Source organism: Triturus cristatus, chromosome 6 (genome assembly GCF_964204655.1).
Source record: "Triturus cristatus chromosome 6, aTriCri1.1, whole genome shotgun sequence".
NCBI lineage: Eukaryota > Metazoa > Chordata > Amphibia > Caudata > Salamandridae > Triturus > Triturus cristatus.
Genome location: NC_140589.1, coordinates 1828928012 through 1828947085, shown reverse-complemented (window position 1 = coordinate 1828947085; position 19074 = coordinate 1828928012). Strand labels below are relative to the sequence as shown.

General features: G+C 48.9%; 1 protein-coding gene across 9 annotated transcripts in view; it reads right to left on the bottom strand.

Moving 5' to 3' along the window:
- The window catches only part of DNMT3A (DNA methyltransferase 3 alpha), a 1939932-nt gene that overhangs the window by 678265 nt on the left and 1242593 nt on the right, over nt 1-19074 (bottom strand). For all 9 annotated transcript variants that reach the window (XM_085613211.1, XM_085613216.1, XM_085613220.1 and 6 more), the window contains one exon: nt 14384-14540. In XM_085613211.1, coding sequence (XP_085469337.1) covers nt 14384-14540 — 157 coding nt within the window. The remainder of the gene's footprint in view (nt 1-14383; nt 14541-19074) is intronic.

Below are 19074 nucleotides of genomic sequence, written 5' to 3'. Positions count from 1 at the left end.
ACCTTTCTGCTGTTGTAGCAGGATTTGGAAAATAAGAGGGGAGAGAAATTGTCTGATTTACATGGAAGTCAGACACTACTTTGGGTAGGAAGGAAGGGCGAGTTCTCATAACCACCCTATTGTGATGAAAAATCGTATACGGTTCCTTAGAACAGAGTGCTTGGATTTCACTCTCTCTGCGTGCTGATGTAATAGCCACCAGAAAAGCTACTTTCCATGTAAGGCATTGTCATGTGGCCTTATGAATGGATTTGAAAGGAGGACCCATCAATTTTGACAAAACTAGATTCAACTCCCATGGCGAAGAAGGAGGTCGGACAGGAGGATAAACCTCCTTCAACCCCTGTAGAAAGTACTTGACCACCTGAAGTTGAAAGAAAGAAGGCTGTTTGGTGATTTTCTATATGCTGTGATGGCAGCCAAATGCACTTTTATGGACGTGTATTTCAAACCAGATTTGGCCAAGTAGAGCAGATACGGCAAGATTACCTCTTCTTGCCCGTTAATTGGACTCCAACCATTACGAATACACCACAAGTAAAACCTTTTCCATTTAGAAGAGCACGAGGCTCTTGTGGATGGTCTCTTTGACTCCCTCAAAATGTCCATGCAGCCCTGAGGGAGGTTTAAATGTCCGTACTGCAGGATCTCAGGAGCCATGCTGCCAAGCTAAGCGAAGGGAAAGCTGGGGTGCAGAATCTTCCCTCCCATTATGGTCAGAAGGTCCCGCCTGCACGGGAGTCTCCGATGTGGACAGAGCGAGGGTTGCAACAGGTCCGGATACCACCATTGGCAAGGCCAGTCCGGTGCTATGAGGACCATCGTCATCCTGGATCGGATGAGCTTGGTCACCACCTTCGGGATGAGAGGAAGGGGCTGAAAAGCGTATGCAAACTTCCTGGACCAGTCTATCAAAAGAGCATTCCCTCTTGTTCCTGGTCGGTAAAATCTGACCGCGAGGGCGTGGCATTTTCTGTTTCGATCGTCTGCAAAAAGGTCGATGGATGGATGACCCCATTGATGATGATGGATTTGTCGTTGAGCACCCAGTCTTCTTGTTATTCGAAGTGTCGATTGAGGGTGTCTGCTCGCACGTTCTGTTCTCCTGGCAGATGCACTGCCGTGATCGAGATGTTCCAGGCCAGCAGCCAGTGCCAGATCGCCTGGGATTCTAGAAACAGAGGGCGAGAGCATGTTCCACCTTGTTTGTTCACGTAATACATGGTGGTTGTATTGTCCGTTTGTATCAGAATTGATTCGGACTGAATCGACGGATGGAATGCCTGGAGGGCTAAATGAACCGCCCGGAGTTCTAGCATGTTGATATGATAGGTCTGCTCCTTGCTGGTCAATCTGCCCTGAGTTTGTAGTTGACCCAGATGCGCTCTCCATCCCTGAAGAGATGCATCCGTGATCAGAGATTGTTTTGGCAGAGGTTCATGGAATGGGACTCCCACCAGAAGAGTCTTTGGCTGAAGCCACCAGAGAATGGACTTCTTCGCTGTTTGAGAGAGGAGAATTCGGTCGTTCGAATGACCCAAGGATTGGTCCCATTTGTCCCCCAGATCCTGCTGTAAAGGTCTCATTCTCAATCTGGAGTTGGGTATGAGAAAGATGCAAGAGGCCATCGACCCCAGTAGGGACACCACTTGCCTTACTGATGGTTGATGTGCTTGAAGGATAATGTTGCATTTGTTTCTCAATGATAACAGTCTCTCCTCCGAAGGAAACACTTTTCTGAGGTCGAGGTCCAGGGTGGCGCCCAGATAGTGGAGCGATTGAGTGGGCTGATGAACTGATTTTTCCACGTTCACATAAAGGCTTAGGCGTTGAAGGAGATCCAGGCAGATGTGAAGGTGCTCTTGATCCCTTCAACAGCCAGTCGTCCAGGTATGGATACACGAACAGGCCTTGGCAATGTAATGCTGCTGCCACTACTGCCATGCATTTCGTGAATACCCTCGGAGCAGATTTTAGGCCGCAGGGTAAGACCTTGAACTGGTAATGCTTTGTGCCTACCATGAACCGCAGGAACTTGAGATGCCGTGGTGTAAATGGAATGTGAAAGTACGCATCTTGGAGATCCACTGAACACATCCAATCTCCTTTCCTCAGATGTTGAAATATTTGATGGAGCGCCAACATTCAAAACTTCTCCTTTCTGATGAACCTGTTCAGTGAACGCAGATCTAGAATCGGTCTGAACTTGTTTGGTTGGTCGTTTTTTCAGAACAAGGCAGTATCTGGAGTAGACTCCCTTTCCTCTCTGTGCAGGATGGACCTCTTCTATGGCTAGTTTCTTGAGAAGAGTCGACACTTCCAGACGCAGCAGATCTAGGTGTAGATGACGTGACTTTACCGGAGGAATGTCTTTTGGGGGCGCGCAAAAACGTAGTGTGTACCCATTGCTCAGTATATTTAGCACCCACTGGTCTTTGGTGATGTTGTGCCACTCTTGTATGCAATTTGAAATACTTCCTCACACTGGAGTGTGCAACGGTGCTAGTGGAAGCAGAAAATCATTGCTTACCTTGAGTTTTTGCTGCGAAAGAGGACTGTTGTTGATGTCCTCCTCTTCCCCTCGAGGAACGACGGCCTTGAAACTGGCCTGTAGCGTCATTTGAACTCCTTTTTCTTCTCCAGGCCCACAGCCTTTAATGTGTCCAACTCAGCCTTCATTCTGGCCATTTCCTCATCGGTGTGTGATCCAAACAGTGAGTTTCCAGAAAACGGAAGATTCAAAATGCGTTGCTGTACTTTCGGTTTCAACGCGGTCAGGTGCAACCAGGAAGATCTCCGTGAACATATACCATGTGCATACGAGTGAGCAGCCAAAGACGCCCCATCCGCTGCTGTGCTGATTACCTGGTTGGTCACCGCTGCCCCTTCTTGGAGAATCTCGTAGAAGTTCTGTTGATCCTCCTTTGGGAGTTTGTCTTTAAAACGCTCCAGTGAATCCCATAAGGACCTATCATAACGGCCCAGCAGGGCAGCAGCGCTAGACACTTTAAGAGAAGACGCTGCAGAACCACAGGCCTTTCTACCCCAAGAATCCTGGGCTCTACTTACTTTATCTGGAGGAGCTGAGGAGGAAGAAGCCACCGCATGTGTCTTCTTTGCTGCTGCGATGATGACAGAATCCGCTGGTGGATCCGATTACAGAAAAAGAGGATCTGATGCAGCAGGCTTATATTTTTTCAGGATCCAAGCGGCTTTAGCCGATGATGGAGTGAGGAAGATGTCCATTACCGGCTCAATGATACCAGGAACCAGAGGAAGCAAGGCCTAGCCGCAGATCTCTGATGGAGTTTAGAAAATGATGGAAGTGGTGGTCGAGGCGCTGACATGGCTATGCCTAGCTTTTGTGCTCCTCTAGCGAGAACATCGTGAAAGATATTAACATCATGATGGGTGACACTCTAGAAGGTGGGTTATCCGTAAGGGTAGGAGAGTAGTCCTGTAACGCCCTGAACGTCTCAGGATCGTTTAACAGACACGACAATGAGGACGCAACCACTAGTGAAGGGTTAGTTGTTTTAATGAAGGCAAATATAATACAAAGAATAAACAAGTTATAGTCACTGGAATCCTCCAGGCTAAGTACGTTACCAGCCCACAGCACGGATGGTCCTAACCGTCCTCTGCATATACGCCGGTCCCGGCGTATGCCAACAGAGGGCAGAAATGAAATGGCCGACAATGCCAATCGGTAGGCTGTGAGGGGCACGAAGAGTGTTGGGGAGAATCGAGGAGTCAGGGAAACACCCAGCCGGGGTCTCTACCTGAAGGGAGCAGCCGCTCAACCTCTTCCTCAGACTGCACCGGGACGCGGAGTCACCTCCTGGTGATGCGTCACCGATACCCCAATCACAAGCAAGAAGACTGAACCGAGAGCAGCCGCTCGATCGATCGATCCTGTGGACTTCCGAGTCTGTAACGCGGCAAACACCTCCTGGTGTGCGTTACAGCTGGCAGTCCCTGTGTCTCTGGTCGGGCTGGGAGTTACGACTCCAACCAGCAAAAGCGCCACTGCGCTTGGACTCAGCCGAGTCAAAAAGCGAAGCTCAATGGTTGACCGGTAGAGCTTCCGGGTCCTTCACAGGTGACGATGGGGCAAGACACGGCCCAGGGAGTAACGACTCGACCTACCTCCGTTCTTGCCTTACTGGAGCACCACTCCGGAACACTGCTCTTCACGAAGCAGGTACGTCGGTGTGAACACAATATCCGACAGCGTTGTACCTCCCGGTTCCTCCCTTTATAGGGCGTGTTTTCTTTGAGTTATGTAACAGCTCTCCTGTTTACATAAGGGCGTGTTTCCTTGAGTTATGTAACAGCTCTCCTGTTTACATAAGGGCGTGTTTCCCTTGAGTTATGTAACAGATCTCCTGTTTACATAAGGGCGTGTTTCCCTTGAGTTATGTAACAGCTCTCCTGTTTACATAAGGGCGTGTTTTCCTTGAGTTATGTAACAGCTCTCCTGTTTACATAAGGGCGTGTTTCCCTTGTATGACAGGAATTCTTGACAGTACATCCTCCCTCTCAGCGGCTCCCCACGGGTCCAGCGCTGGCAGGAAAACGCCGATGGAACAAGGAGACCAAGCGCGGAGCATGAACCCCTTCAGCCGGTTCCCATGAATGCTCCTCCGGGCCATAGCCTTTCCACGCAACCAGGTACCACAGCTTCCCCCTGCGCCATTTGGACGCCCGTATGCCCGACACTTCATACTCCACCTCCGACTCCACGCATACCGGCCGAGGTGTCCCAGACGGCTTGGAGGGTGCTGGTTTGAGCAATGATACATGAAAGACAGGGTGTATCCGCAATGACTGGGGCAAGCACACCTTCACGTTCACGGGACCCATACACTTGGTAATTCGATAGGGGCCCATGTACTTGGGATGGAACACACTGTTCTTTCGAAACCTCATGTTTCTTGTGGATATCCAGACGTAGTCTCCAGTGCGGTACAGTGGCCCGGGCCTTCTCTTCCTGTCTGCCGCAGCCTTGTATCTTCTCTTGGCCTCTATTAGGACAGCCCTTGAGCGCATCAACGTGTCTTTTATGTGTGCCACCCTGTCCGCTGTGGCGGGAATCCTGTCCTCTCTGAACGGATGTAGAAATGGCAAGAACCTGGGATGTTGGCCATAGTTGCTATAGAACGGAGATGACTGTGTGGAGCTGTGAGTGGCGTTGTTATAGGCTATCTCTGCAACCCATAGCAAGTCGACCCATTGTTCCCTGCCCTGGTCCACAAAATATCGCAGATACTGTTTGAGCGTTTGGTTCAGGCGCTCGGTTTGGCCGTCCGTTTGAGGGTGGTAGCTGGTGGACAGGGCGGTCTTAACATGCAGCGCAGTGCACCAAGTCTTCCAGAATTGCGCAGTAAACTGCGACCCCCGGTCCGACACGATCACCCCAGGTAATCCATGCAGTCGTACCACATTCTTTAGGAGTAGTGACGCCAATTCCCCGGCCGTAGGGACTCTCTTGCAGGGGATGAAGTGCCCCATTTTCGTCAAGTAATCCACCACCACCAGTATTGCCGTCATCCCCTGGTCTACCGGTAGGCCCACCACGAAGTCCAGTGATATGCTATCCCATGGTCTATCCGGGGTTGGAAGTGGATGTAAGAGCCCTTGGGTTCGGCCATGGTCGGCCTTCATGGTAGCACACGTAGGACACTCCTGTCCCCACCTCCTGACATCCACTCTCATGGTTGGCCACCAGAAATGCCGTCCCATGCCAGCCACCGTTTTTTCAAAGCCCAAATGACCTGCGCATGGAGAGTCATGGCACCAGATGAATGCTTGTTTCCTTAGCCTAGGCGTGGGTATCAATAGGCACCTGCCCTTCAGGGGAATCCCGTCCTACAGCTGGCATTCTCTGTGACTGAGGAGCCACCTCCGCCATGCGAATGACCTGATCCCTCTCTTTATTCCCCTCAGGAAAGTATCCGGTTGGATAACCCCCAATACCATCCTCGGGGAAATGATGGAACGCTCGGTCGCAGGCAATGGTTCCTTAACTGCAGATTGACGGGACAGGGCGTCCGCCTTTCGGTTTTCCGTCCCCGGCCGATATGTGATGAGGAAGTTGAACCCCGCAAAGAAGATCATCAACCGCAGCTGCCTGGGAGAAAGGTGTCTAGTGGCAGTCATGAACTGTAGGTTCCGATGGTCCGTGTACATTGATACCACATGTCTTGCCCCCATCAACCAATGCCTCCATTCGGTGAAGGCGTCCTTGATTGCGAGAAGCTCCTTCTCCGCAATATGGTAGTTGCGTTCGGCGTCGTTGAGTTTGCGGGACATGTACGCAACGGGATGAAGCACCCCTGTGTCGTGGTTGCGTTGGGACAAGATAGCCCCCAGCGCCACATCCGACGCGTCCGCTTCCACCACGTAGGGGAGATCCGGATCGGGGTGAGCCAACACCGGCGCCTTACCAAAGGCGCTTTTCAGGGCCTCAAAGGCTTTGTTCGCTTCAGGGGACCAGACAAACTCCTTGGACTTCCTCAGTAGCTGTGTGATTGGGGCCACCACTCCTGAAAATCCATCTATGAACCGCCTGTAAAAGTTGGCGAAGCCAATGAAACTTTGGACGTCCTTCACGCTTTGGGGCACCGGCCATTCTTTCACCGCCTTGATCTTTCGTTCTGCCATCTCCTGTCCCTCTGGACTCAGCATCACTCCGAGGAATTCCACGGATGTGACGTGGAAGTCACACTTGCTGAGTTTACAAAACAGCATGTTTTCCCTCAGCTTTTGGAGCACAGCTTTGACGTGGTGTACGTGCTCCTCCACACTGGACGAATAGATTAGGATGTCGTCGATATATACGACCACGTAGATATCCAACTCCTCTCTGAATACCTCATTCAAAAAGTACTGAAAGGCTGCCGGGGCGTTGCACAGGCCGAACGGCATGACGAGGTACTCAAAAAGGCCGAACCTGGTCTTAAAGGCGGTCTTCCACTCGTCTCCGTCCCTCATGCGCACCAGATGGTATGCCCCTTTCAAATCCAACTTGGTGTAGATACGAGCTTTCTTGACCTGTTCCAGAAGTACACTGATGAGAGGCAAGGGGTACCGATTATTTATGGTTATCGCATTCAATGCCCTAAAGTCCACACAGGCTCTCAGCTCCCCATTAGCCTTCGGGATGAAGAAGAGTGGCAGGGCGGCCGGAGACTTGGACGGGCGGATGAATCCTAGCTTGAGGAGTTTATCCAGGTACCCCCGGAGATGCACGTTTTCAGGCTCCGTCAGGGCATACAGCCTGCCGCTGGGAACGCTGGCCCCTGGCACCAGGTCGATCTGGCAGTCAAACTGTCTATGTGGTGGTAGCACTTCCGCCTTCACCTCATCAAATACATCCTCAAAACTGTGATAAGCCTGGGGGAGAGCCACATCTTTTTCTGCCGCTGTAGCCACCGTCTGACTCCCGCTCTCATCTGCGTCAAGGGATTCCGTTCTTATTCCACAATGCAGGATGCAATACGGTGACGTCATTTCGATGCGATGTGTTGGCCAATCCACAAAGGGGTTGTGTTTCTGTAGCCACGGCAATCCCAATATGACGCCATATTGGGGCGCTCGGATGATGTTAAAATCGATTTGTTCCAAATAGTTTCCACCCATATCTCATCGGAAGGACCCCCGTGTGCTGCCCGATGGGCCCCGTCACCAATCGCCTTCCGTCTACAGCATAGACGTCTTCGGGTACAGCTTTGGGAAGAAGCACTAGCCCTAGCCTGCATGCCTCGTTGTGGTCCATAAACATGCCAGTGGCCCCTGAATCCACCATGGCCATAACGGGTATCCACTGGTCATGCACTCCCACGTGCACCGTGATTAACAGGTGTCGTTGTCCCTTAGTGACCGAGTTGGAAAGTGAAGGGATGGATGAGTGACTCCGAGATGTCCCTTCTCTGGTCTTGGAGTCCTCTAGTTTTCCGCCGGTATGTCCACCACGGCTGTTACCGACCGGTTGGCCCGATAACGTGACGTCTTCGGTTTGGCAGGGCATTCACGTACGTAGTGGCCTTTTTTGCCACAATATAGGCACAATCCTTGTTTACGGCGTGACTCTTTCTCCGTGGCTGTGAGGCTCGCTCGTATTGCGCCGATGTCCATGGGTTCTCCCTTGGATGCGGTGGAAGTTTCAGGACTTCCCACCGTCACATAGGATGGAAGGGATTTTCCTTTTCTCCCATGATCCCCCTTTCTTTCACTTAGCCTATGTTCCAGCCGTAATACCAGGTTGATAAGGCCCTCACATGTCTTGGGTTGAGGGTCAATATGAGCCACGGCGTCCTTGAGCTCATCGCACAGCCCTTGATGGAAGAGCGCCGTCTGTTTAGCAACAGGCCACTTGGTTTCCGCAACCAGCCTTCGGAACGCGTTGAGATACTGCACCAGGTCGTTGGATCCCTGTCTCAACTCAAGCATTTCACGGTCCGCCGTGTACGAGTCAGCCCTTCTGTCGAATACCTTCAGGAATTCCTCGCGAAAAGCACCCCAATCACATAAGAGGGGGTCGTCCCTGCTCACCAGAGGTACGGCCCATTGTGCCGCGTTTCCAGCCAAATAGGATATAAGGAAAGCCACACGAGCCTGACTCGTGGGGAACGCCTTTGGTTTGCACGATAAATGTAGCGCCACTTGTGTGAGGAATACCTGCACTGTGTTAGGATCCCCACTGTACCTCTCTGGTGTCGCCAAGGGGATGGCTACCGGCATTTCCACTACTACCGCAGGGGTCTGATTCGTGAGGGAGGTGCTGGGCGTGAGCGGGTCCAATTGGATAGCATCCAGTCTGGCTTTTACATCGGCTGTTTCTTGCCTAGAGGCAGCCACTTCAACTTGCATGGCCGCTAAAGCAGCCAGCACATCATCAAGTGTTGCCATGTCTGTTATCGACCGGGAGACAGTTAGTGTTATTAAGGTCGGATATTTTGTAACGCCCTGAACGTCTCAGGATCGTTTAACAGACACGACAATGAGGACGCAACCACTAGTGAAGGGTTAGTTGTTTTAATGAAGGCAAATATAATACAAAGAATAAACAAGTTATAGTCACTGGAATCCTCCAGGCTAAGTACGTTACCAGCCCACAGCACGGATGGTCCTAACCGTCCTCTGCATATACGCCGGTCCCGGCGTATGCCAACAGAGGGCAGAAATGAAATGGCCGACAATGCCAATCGGTAGGCTGTGAGGGGCATGAAGAGTGTTGGGGAGAATCGAGGAGTCAGGGAAACACCCAGCCGGGGTCTCTACCTGAAGGGAGCAGCCGCTCAACCTCTTCCTCAGACTGCACCGGGACGCGGAGTCACCTCCTGGTGATGCGTCACCGATACCCCAATCACAAGCAAGAAGACTGAACCGAGAGCAGCCGCTCGATCGATCCTGTGGACTTCCGAGTCTGTAACGCGGCAAACACCTCCTGGTGTGCGTTACAGCTGGCAGTCCCTGTGTCTCTGGTCGGGCTGGGAGTTACGACTCCAACCAGCAAAAGCGCCACTGCGCTTGGACTCAGCCGAGTCAAAAAGCGAAGCTCAATGGTTGACCGGTAGAGCTTCCGGGTCCTTCACAGGTGACGATGGGGCAAGACACGGCCCAGGGAGTAACGACTCGACCTACCTCCGTTCTTGCCTTACTGGAGCACCACTCCGGAACACTGCTCTTCACGAAGCAGGTACGTCGGTGTGAACACAATATCCGACAGCGTTGTACCTCCCGGTTCCTCCCTTTATAGGGCGTGTTTTCCTTGAGTTATGTAACAGCTCTCCTGTTTACATAAGGGCGTGTTTCCTTGAGTTATGTAACAGCTCTCCTGTTTACATAAGGGCGTGTTTCCCTTGAGTTATGTAACAGCTCTCCTGTTTACATAAGGGCGTGTTTCCCTTGAGTTATGTAACAGCTCTCCTGTTTACATAAGGGCGTGTTTTCCTTGAGTTATGTAACAGCTCTCCTGTTTACATAAGGGCGTGTTTCCCTTGTATGACAGGAATTCTTGACAAGTCCCTTTTGGATGAGCGTGTCGAAGACGAGCACCAAGATGAAGTTCTTAGTCTCTTGTGAGGACCCTGAGTCGATCTGCGCTCAGGAGATCTGCCTCTGTGTTCTCTAGTCCGAGTAGTGGGAGACCTGTCCACTCCCTGCACTAGAAGTTGTAACGGGGATCTGTGCAGTGGACTGGAATAGTCCGTAGGCTGCTGGGCATGACCAGAGGGTTCTTTCTGCCAATGATGGAGAGGTTGAAGCCATCTGGGCGAAAGGTGAATTGAAGGAGATCGATGTCTCCTTGGAGAGCCTCTTGGAGGCTCAGGTGAATGAGCAGAAGAGATGCGTGACGTCGCTATCGTCTGAGGTGAGCTCCTAATACAATGAGAGGACTCTCTGCGACTTCTGGAGCGTGATCGGCGTCTCGAACAATGTGACGTCGATGGAGAGTGCCTCGACGTTGACCGGCTCTGTGTCACCATCACTGGCGAATCCCTAGAGCGTGATCTTCTGCTCGACGGCGACCTCTCCGTGTGCTTCGACGTTGTATGATATCGAACACCTGGAGCTAACAGACTTTGTCTTCGACGTTGAGCGTGCAGGAGACCCCAACAAAGTACGGATCAACGGAGAAATCCTTCTCGACGTCGTGTCTTGATGCCTTTCAGCAGGTCTCTCTCTCTCTCGACGCTGATCGTCTACTAGGAGCCAGCAGAGTCGAGATCGGGGCACTTCTCGCCGTTGATGGAGACTGCTGTCTCGACGTCGAACGACACCTGGTGTATTTCAATCTGGGTCTTGACGACGAGTTTTTCTTCGTCGTCGGTGAAGATCGAGCCCTTGACATTGAACGTCGCTTGGACGACAACGGAGGCGATGAATGCCTTGCCTCTGGTGACGAGGCGCGTCTCGACGTTGACCACCGCCTGGTTGACGGCAACGGAGACGCCTGCTTCTACGCCGATCGCCGGTGACTCTGCGACGGCGGAGCATGTATTGACGTCGAACGCCGACTTGACGGCGACGACAAATCTATCTCTCGACGTTGAGCGAGCCCGCACCAACGGAGAGCGAATCCTCGACGCCGATCGTCGCCAGGTGGACGACGGCGGAGGATCCGACGTACCTTTAATCTTCGTCGACGACTGGTGTTCTCTCGACAGCGAGCACGCAGTCGATGGTATTCTCGTCGATGTTTTCGCTGCCGATGAAGGTGTTTGTGGCACTGAGCCCGACACCGATGTAGAGCCGACTGGAACCTTACTTCTAGATGGAGTGGTGGCTCTCTCTTTCCTCTTCTTCATCGGAGACCTGCCTCTTTAAGGTGCTTTCCCATTCTCAGCCAGCCCATAGAGGTGAATCCTCTCCCTGTCCTTTAGAGTTCTTTTGGATAGTGACTGGCAATGCGGACAGGTCTTAGGAGCATGATCAGAAGGAAGGCAGATAATACAGACAGAATGGGAGCTCCGTTTTAGCCTTCTTCTTGCCACAGGAAGGGCAAGAGTCAAAAAGAGGGCATTTTGGACTGGAAAATAATGCTCAACTCTCTCAAAAATAATAAGAAGTACTTCAATAACAAAAAGGCGTCGACGTAAAATGATTTTGTGAAAAAAAGAAGTAAGTTCGGACAGAAATCAGAAAAAACTAAGAGCTGTAGTCACCAGGGTCCTGACCGAAGGAGCCAGAAAGAACAATAGACCTAACTGTCACCCCTGAGGCATGATGGGAAGCTAGGGGTCATGGCTGCCTTAAAGGCATGGTGCCAGTTTATTCTGTGTGTTTCTTTTGGTTAGCTTTTCAGCTTTCTACACTGATGTTTCTGCAATGCAACCTATGTGCTGGCAATGTTTTTTCATTCCTCTTTGCAGGATTATGATTTCTGCTGTGTATTAAAGCAATTTTCAAATGTTTCTTTCTCCCTGCTTTATTAAAATTGTATTTATATGCAAGGGAAATTCTTGCAACTTGCTCAGCGTTGTGTGGTATATGGAAGGCTGCATTGTGTGTTTATTGTTATATATCTACATATATGGTTTCCACATATATGTTTCCAGGGGTCCCGCGCATGGGCGGGAATATTCATGTGCTTAGGACTGTTCATGAGGATCCCCTGGAAGAGAATGAGTTGTTTTTATCAAGTTATGGCATTTTCTGCACTCATAAGCTAAGTGACTTATTACCCCATTGAATCAGAATTTGTTTCCATCTTTCTGATGCCATTACAATGACCTAGTGAAATGTTTTGCATGTGACAACAGCGGTCAACATTGGACCAACTCAACTGCAATTCGCTACTTGACCTGATCAGGGTTACCTAATAGCGGGCTCTACAGGCTAGGTCCTGCAGAGCCCCCGAGGACTGCCAAAGAGTCCTGCCTAAGAGAGTGCTGTTTGCATCCAGGGCGTGCCCCCGCCAGTGCTAACAACCACAGCCGTACACAATGCATAGCAAAAACTAAAAGGGCGAGTCGCAAAGTCTCCTCACTGCGTGCTCGTGCCCCTCCACAGCCACCGAATTTCCAGGAGCTGCGGCAGCGCAGTTAGAGCAACCTAGACCTACTTATCCGAGATAGTACGCCTACAGGTTGGAGACAGGCATGAAATTAATAAGTCTCGTGGACACCAGCCCAAGTACAACATTCTTGGAAATGGTGACAATGAAACCGCTAATACGCAAAAAGGGCTCGGGGTTAAACTGGACTGCCAGAAGTGTGACCAACTAGAGTAAGCAGAATGGTGCTGTGGCTGAACTATGTGGATTTCAGACACCATGTCATTGCTCTAGTTGGTCATACATTTGGTAGTCCAGTTTGACCCCACGCCCTTTTTGCACAGGAAGTATAGGCTCCACAGCAGGCAATGTTGAAGGTGCAGATGAGACCTTTTGACCTCTAAGCAGTCGAGTCATACTCATCCAATGGTACTGGGGTGAGCTCTTCTACAGTTGGGTGTGGTTTTGGGGAAGATTAAACATCAACAATGCACCTTTAGGTGCTCAACTTTCTGTGGGACATTGCTGTCTGGCTTCTCGGCAGGACTGGATGATACATCACAGGGCTCATCACCCTTGACACAGACACTGACTTCACTGGGGAAGAACCATCAAATGCAGACAGGAAAACTCCTGGCTGCCTTCAAGTCAACGGTCTTTAAAGCAAATGTCTCAACATCAACTGGAATGAGGATGGTTTCAAAGAGAATCAAACTGTACACGCCAGGGGCTGAAGACATGACTGAAACCCCCTTACTCTTCTAGAGCCAGTGAACCCAGAATCAGAGCGGCCAACGTCCCACGGTTTACCATAAAGTGAAATCCTATCCCTGAGGCACCCATATGGCATCTCCAGATAGATATTGCATTTCGTGCTAAAGATTATCTGCTGCTTCAGCTGTCTCAATGTATTTAACTGAACAGATCCTGTTATTCAGACTGAGCTTCTTAATGTGTATGCTCCAAAAAAGATACATTGAAACTGCCAAAATCAAGCAGCTAGACTAGACTGTTTCAAACGAAAACCCTGATATCAGCATGCAAAAAAACAGCACTGACTGCAGGTAGGACAGAGTAAAAGGACCAAATTTGTCTGTATCGTCTTTAAAACTCACGGTAGAGAAACTGTATATCCAATGAGGAAAAAAGGAGCTCAGCATTGGAACACTCTATGCCCAACTCTCAAAATTCAACCCAGTCTGGCTGCATTCAAAAACCATCTGGAAAAAACAGTCTTGAAAGAAACCTTCCCATATATCCAATAAAACACAGGGTCTACCCTCAACCCATCGTTGGTTGGACGTTTTCACTCTGTGTGTAGTTCTAACTTCATAAATTTAAAAGCTTACATTTTGGGTGACTTACCTCCCAATGACTTAGAATAAGTTTCCAGACAAGATGGGCATGTAGCATCAACTGCAAATGCTGCTTTCTGAGTGACTACAAAGTGTCACAAGACAGCATTTTAAAAATCAAATAAATATACTTACCAGAGAAATATGTTTTATTAAGTGCATAATCCTGTTATCACTCTCTGCCCAAAAAATGCTTCCCATACCAAAGTGCTTGACTGAAGTTTAAACGATGAAACATAACCAGCAATTATCACCTTTCATTTTAAACAAGAACACATTCATCAACTGAGCAGCTTTACCTCGCCAATCTACAAAGTGTTTAAAATGCTCCAAAGCAGCTGTACTTCCACGTCTACATCAATGACAGATGGCTAATCTTGAAATCACATGCACTACAATTGGTGGGGGCCTTGGGAAGTGGAGGCCCTACTGCTTATATTACAGAAGACTATCTGAGCACCTAACAAGTGCTGTGCTCTTCAGAAGAGACTATCATTTTCACGTATATAAGTACAGTTGTCCTTACCTTCTGGTGGCTCCAAACCACTGGGACCCGAAGGCTGGAACCCACCAAGCGCCCACTCGATCATATGCTTATTCTGGATTTCAACTGCTTTGGAAGTGTCAGACTCATCATTTTCGGGACAAGATGGTAAAACCTTCCCTGCTCGACTACTAGCAACCTAGAGAATAAATAAAAAACAGTGTATATGATCCTTCAATAAACTGCTCCTAAAGTACATGCTAAATGGAGAAACTGCAAATGCCCACCAACAGCTTGACTGTAAGGGATAAACATGAATGCTGATTGGCCTTCAGATGATGGGATTAAAAACCACCCTAGCAAGGATTCATGACTTGATGAAATATATAACACAACCAAAGAAAAGATCTGTTAGGCCCACAAGCTTCATGTGCTTTCTTAAACTTAATTTACTGTTATGGAACCGATCTGCTGAGAGGTTATTTCTTGTATGACACCATGGAAAGCAATTATAAAAAGTTTTTGTGCAATGAATATTACACTGATCAAGCTATCCCTTAAAGTACTTCTAATCACATTATCTACCCCCTTTCTTCACATTTAGATTTATAGTTTCTTACGTCTCCACAGCCTTTGAACCAATTAGCTTTGATAAAATGATTCTTTTCTTTTTGATGGCTGTTCAAACCTCATTTCCCATTCTGTACAATCAATCAATCAGGGGAATTGTAAGCGCACTACTCACCCATGAGGGTCTCAGGGTGCTGAGGGGGTGGGGGGGGTGTAAGTGGGGGATGGGGGGTAGAAGGGCAGGGGGGGTGTCAGCAGATATGTTGAGCCAGGTCTTGAGGGTATTCCTGAAGGTGTTCAGGGAGGGGGCGCGTCTGATGTCCACCAGTAGCTTGTTCCTGGTCTTGTCTGCGATGTGAGAGAAGGATCTTCCGCCCGTTCTGGCTCTGTGGATGCGCGGGGTTTTGGCCAGTGCGAGGTTGGAAGATCGGAGGTTTCTTTTGGGTATGTGGAAGTTGATTCTGTCGTTGAGGTATTTGGGTCTGTTGTTGTGGAGGCATTTGTAGGCGTGGGTGAGGATTTTGAAGGGGGCTCTTTTCTCCACGGACAGCCAGTGGAGTCTACGTAGGTGTTGGCTGATGTGTTTGTGCAGGGGGATGCCGAGGACGAATCGAGCGGCAGTGTTCTGTATTGTCTGGAGTTTGCGGAGTAGGGAATTGTTGATGCCAGCGTAGAGCGCATTTCCATAGTCCAGGCTGCTGGTAATGAGTGCCTGGGTGACTGTCTTCCTTGATTCAGGGGGGATCCATTTGAAGGTCTTGCGGAGGGTGTTGAAGCAGCTGGAGGTGACGGCGTTGACCTGTCGGTTCATGGTGGGGGATGAGTCGAGTATAATGCCGAGGTTTTTGGCGTGGCCCGAGGGGGTAGGTGGGCTTCTGAGGGCGGTCGGCCACCAGGTGCTGTACCATGCTGTAGGGGTGGTTCCAAGGATGAGGACTTCTGTCTTCTTTGCGTTGAGCTTCAAGCAGCTGTTGGTCATCCAGATTGCGATGTCTTGCATTCCTTTCTGGAAATTGAGTTTGGCGGTGATGGGGTCTTTGGTGATGGAGAGGATGCGCTGGGTGTCGTCAGCGTAGGATACGATGTTGAGGCCGTGTTGTCGGACGATGATGGTACAGTTCCCAAGACTGGAGTACAAAAAGCAGAATATGACTGCACAGACATTTAGCTACACCTTCTCAGAATACTGTCTTGCTTTAATAAAATACTTTAATAGAGGCCCTGTGGCATATTTTTACATCTGAAAATAGGCCTACTTTACCATTCACTGCCTGCAACACAAATAGATAGTACAGTGAATAGCACTAGATGAGGACTGACAGTGTACACGGACTGATTGTGAATAGATTATTCCACCAGGACTCTCTACTGGTCACTCTGAGTCAACCAGGATACATTATTCACCACCCATCATCTTCAGGTGGAGATATTCTCATTAGTGCTTAAAGGCAAATGTTTTTGTTTCAGTATAACCATTTATTAGAATGAACATCAAACCATCAACTGCCATTTAGCACCATATTTACATAAAACAGGGGGGGCATTGCCCAAAGGATGCATATATGCATACAGATAATAAATATAAAGAGGCATCAACCTTTTGAAAGACACTCAAATTGTCTTGACCTTAACTCCTCAGAATAGGGACTCATCAAACAGAACTGCATTTAAATACAAAGATAAAAACCCAACTGGAAATAACAGGAGCCCTCAAAAGGCTCGTCGGTAGACTTAACACATTTTCAAGAACACTGAAGAGCTCTTGTTCTGCTGAGCATGCAGCAGTTTTTTTAATTCCTTGTAATGAAAACTGTGTGCCATGCAGGTGGCAATTAACAATAACACCTAACTCAATTGTTTCTCAACCAGTCCAGCTGAACTTCTCAGCAGTAACTCAGGCTACTAAACACTCCAGATCAATACCAACCTGTTTTTCATCTACTTTCCACTGGTAATCTGAACAACAAATCCATTTGAACAATAGTTCAGCTGAATACATAATTCATAACATTTTAAAATGATAGCAATATGATAAAGAATTGTGCCTGTGGTAGCTAGCAAATTCAAACAGCATTTGCATACAACTTGTGAAAACAAGTACTTGTGATCAGCCTTAACACAAATTTAGTATTGCATAATAAAGTCTCCAAATTTCTGCTGCCCTCGAGCAATGGGAAATTTCGTTTTTAATTAGTGGTGGGTCTCACCACTATGTTTAAAGCACACAAGGCAAAAAGTAATGCATGGCTCTAACTTCTGATCCCCTCAGCCAAAACCATTCTTTTTCAATTTACCTGTCTTGTACAGCTGCCATTTATTTTTCCATTATGTTTGAAAAGGTGCTCTCACCTCTTATGGCACTGAAATTCCACAACCTTTATCTGTAATACTAGTTCTCCTCCAAGGGAATCTTTTATTGTAGTCCTAAATGGCCATCACCCCTGCTCGGAGAAAGAGTCAGTGGAACTGTCCTTAGTTCTACCATGATCCTTTATCTCTGCAAAAAGGGAAACTGGCTATACGGTCACCTACATGGTATGATGGAATAATAGTGGCATGCTATTCCTTGAAAGAGCAGCAACGTTTTCCCAGTTTTTCAGGCATCAGCTGACTAGGCTACACCACCCCAATATTTTGTCACCATTCCTTTAAAAAAAATAGGAAAGAGTTTTGTAGTCACTAGGTTATTTTTGTGACCGTTTCAATCTAAAATTAGTTTAGTTTTTAATTGGTTGTTCTAAGACATTTTATCTCTTCCAAAAATTGGCTTTTTTCAAAATGGAAGCATATCTATCTATATACAGACAGACAGACAGACAGACAGACACACACACACAGTGGTGAAAGCCACTCTGTAGTTATAGTTCGAGTTTTAGTTTTTATTTTAGTTCGGCCTCGTTATATTCTTTCCCCTCCCTCCACCGACCCCCCCTTTCTCTCCTCCCCTAATTTCCCCACCCCACCCATGCCTTTCTTTACCCCTACATTGCCCACTCCCCTTGCTTTCTTCCACCTCTCTCCATCTCTTCATTGTCCCAACAAGCCCCCCATTAATCATGTCCCCAACCCACAGGAACCTACTCTCTCCAGACATGGCCCCTACTCATGGACCACTCTTTACCCCCCCAATCTCACCAAAAACGCAAAGAAAGATTTAAAACACAAATTACTCATCCGGCACCCTGAAACACTTATTGTAGATAACTACCTCAGCCTCACCTCCTCCACAAAAACGGACTACATCTTCTATTCAAAGCACCCCTCCAAATGGAGAAGCATCTTCCTACGACTCTGCCAATCACAAAATCCACTAAAATCCCTGATGGACTCAAACTGACAACTACTCCCCTCTCCTACTTTTCTAGGTGAAATTCACATCTACATTTTCAAAACTGCTAACATCCTCATACAATCAGTTGAATCCCACCTCACCATCTTTGAGCTCCATTTCAACTCCTTGTCACTCCAACTACACAAAACAATTCCTAACCCCCCTCCTACCCAACCTCACAATGCCCTTGCACTCTCTCCCTTACCTCTGACCCCATCCTCCCCCTCCCCTGACATCTCAATAGCTAATTTCATCTCCCAAACAACTACACCTAAATATTCCCTCCCCCTAATGACCCTCCCTCTTCCTGACATCCCATCTGCACACCCTTCTTCCCTAATCCATACACAGTTATACAACTGGTCCCCCTCCTTCCCCTAAGATTACTTACATCAACCCTCCCTCCGCCCAGCCCTCCCTCCCTGAATCCCTGTCCCCTCACCCTGAATCCTCTACTGTGCCCCCCTGACCTTATCTCCTACCCTGTACCCAGTATACACACCACCCCTGAACCCTGATGCTGCCTTTCTCCACACTCCCCATGCCCTTTCAACTTCTCAAACCACACCTGCAGAGGCCACAAATCTCCAGTGCCCATCCACTCCACTCCTCTCACTCAACAACCTGAGTACTCCTCATTCCCCCTACTGGCCTCTCACTCCCCTCACTTCTCCTACACAGCAAACTTCCCTCCATGGTATACACAGAACTCTCCCTATCCCCTCCCTCCTCCCCCACTTTGTTCCCCTTTCCTCTAATAACTCAGACTCTACTCAACACTGAACACAATCTCTCCACTCTGACGATGAAACTCACCAGACTTCGACAGGGA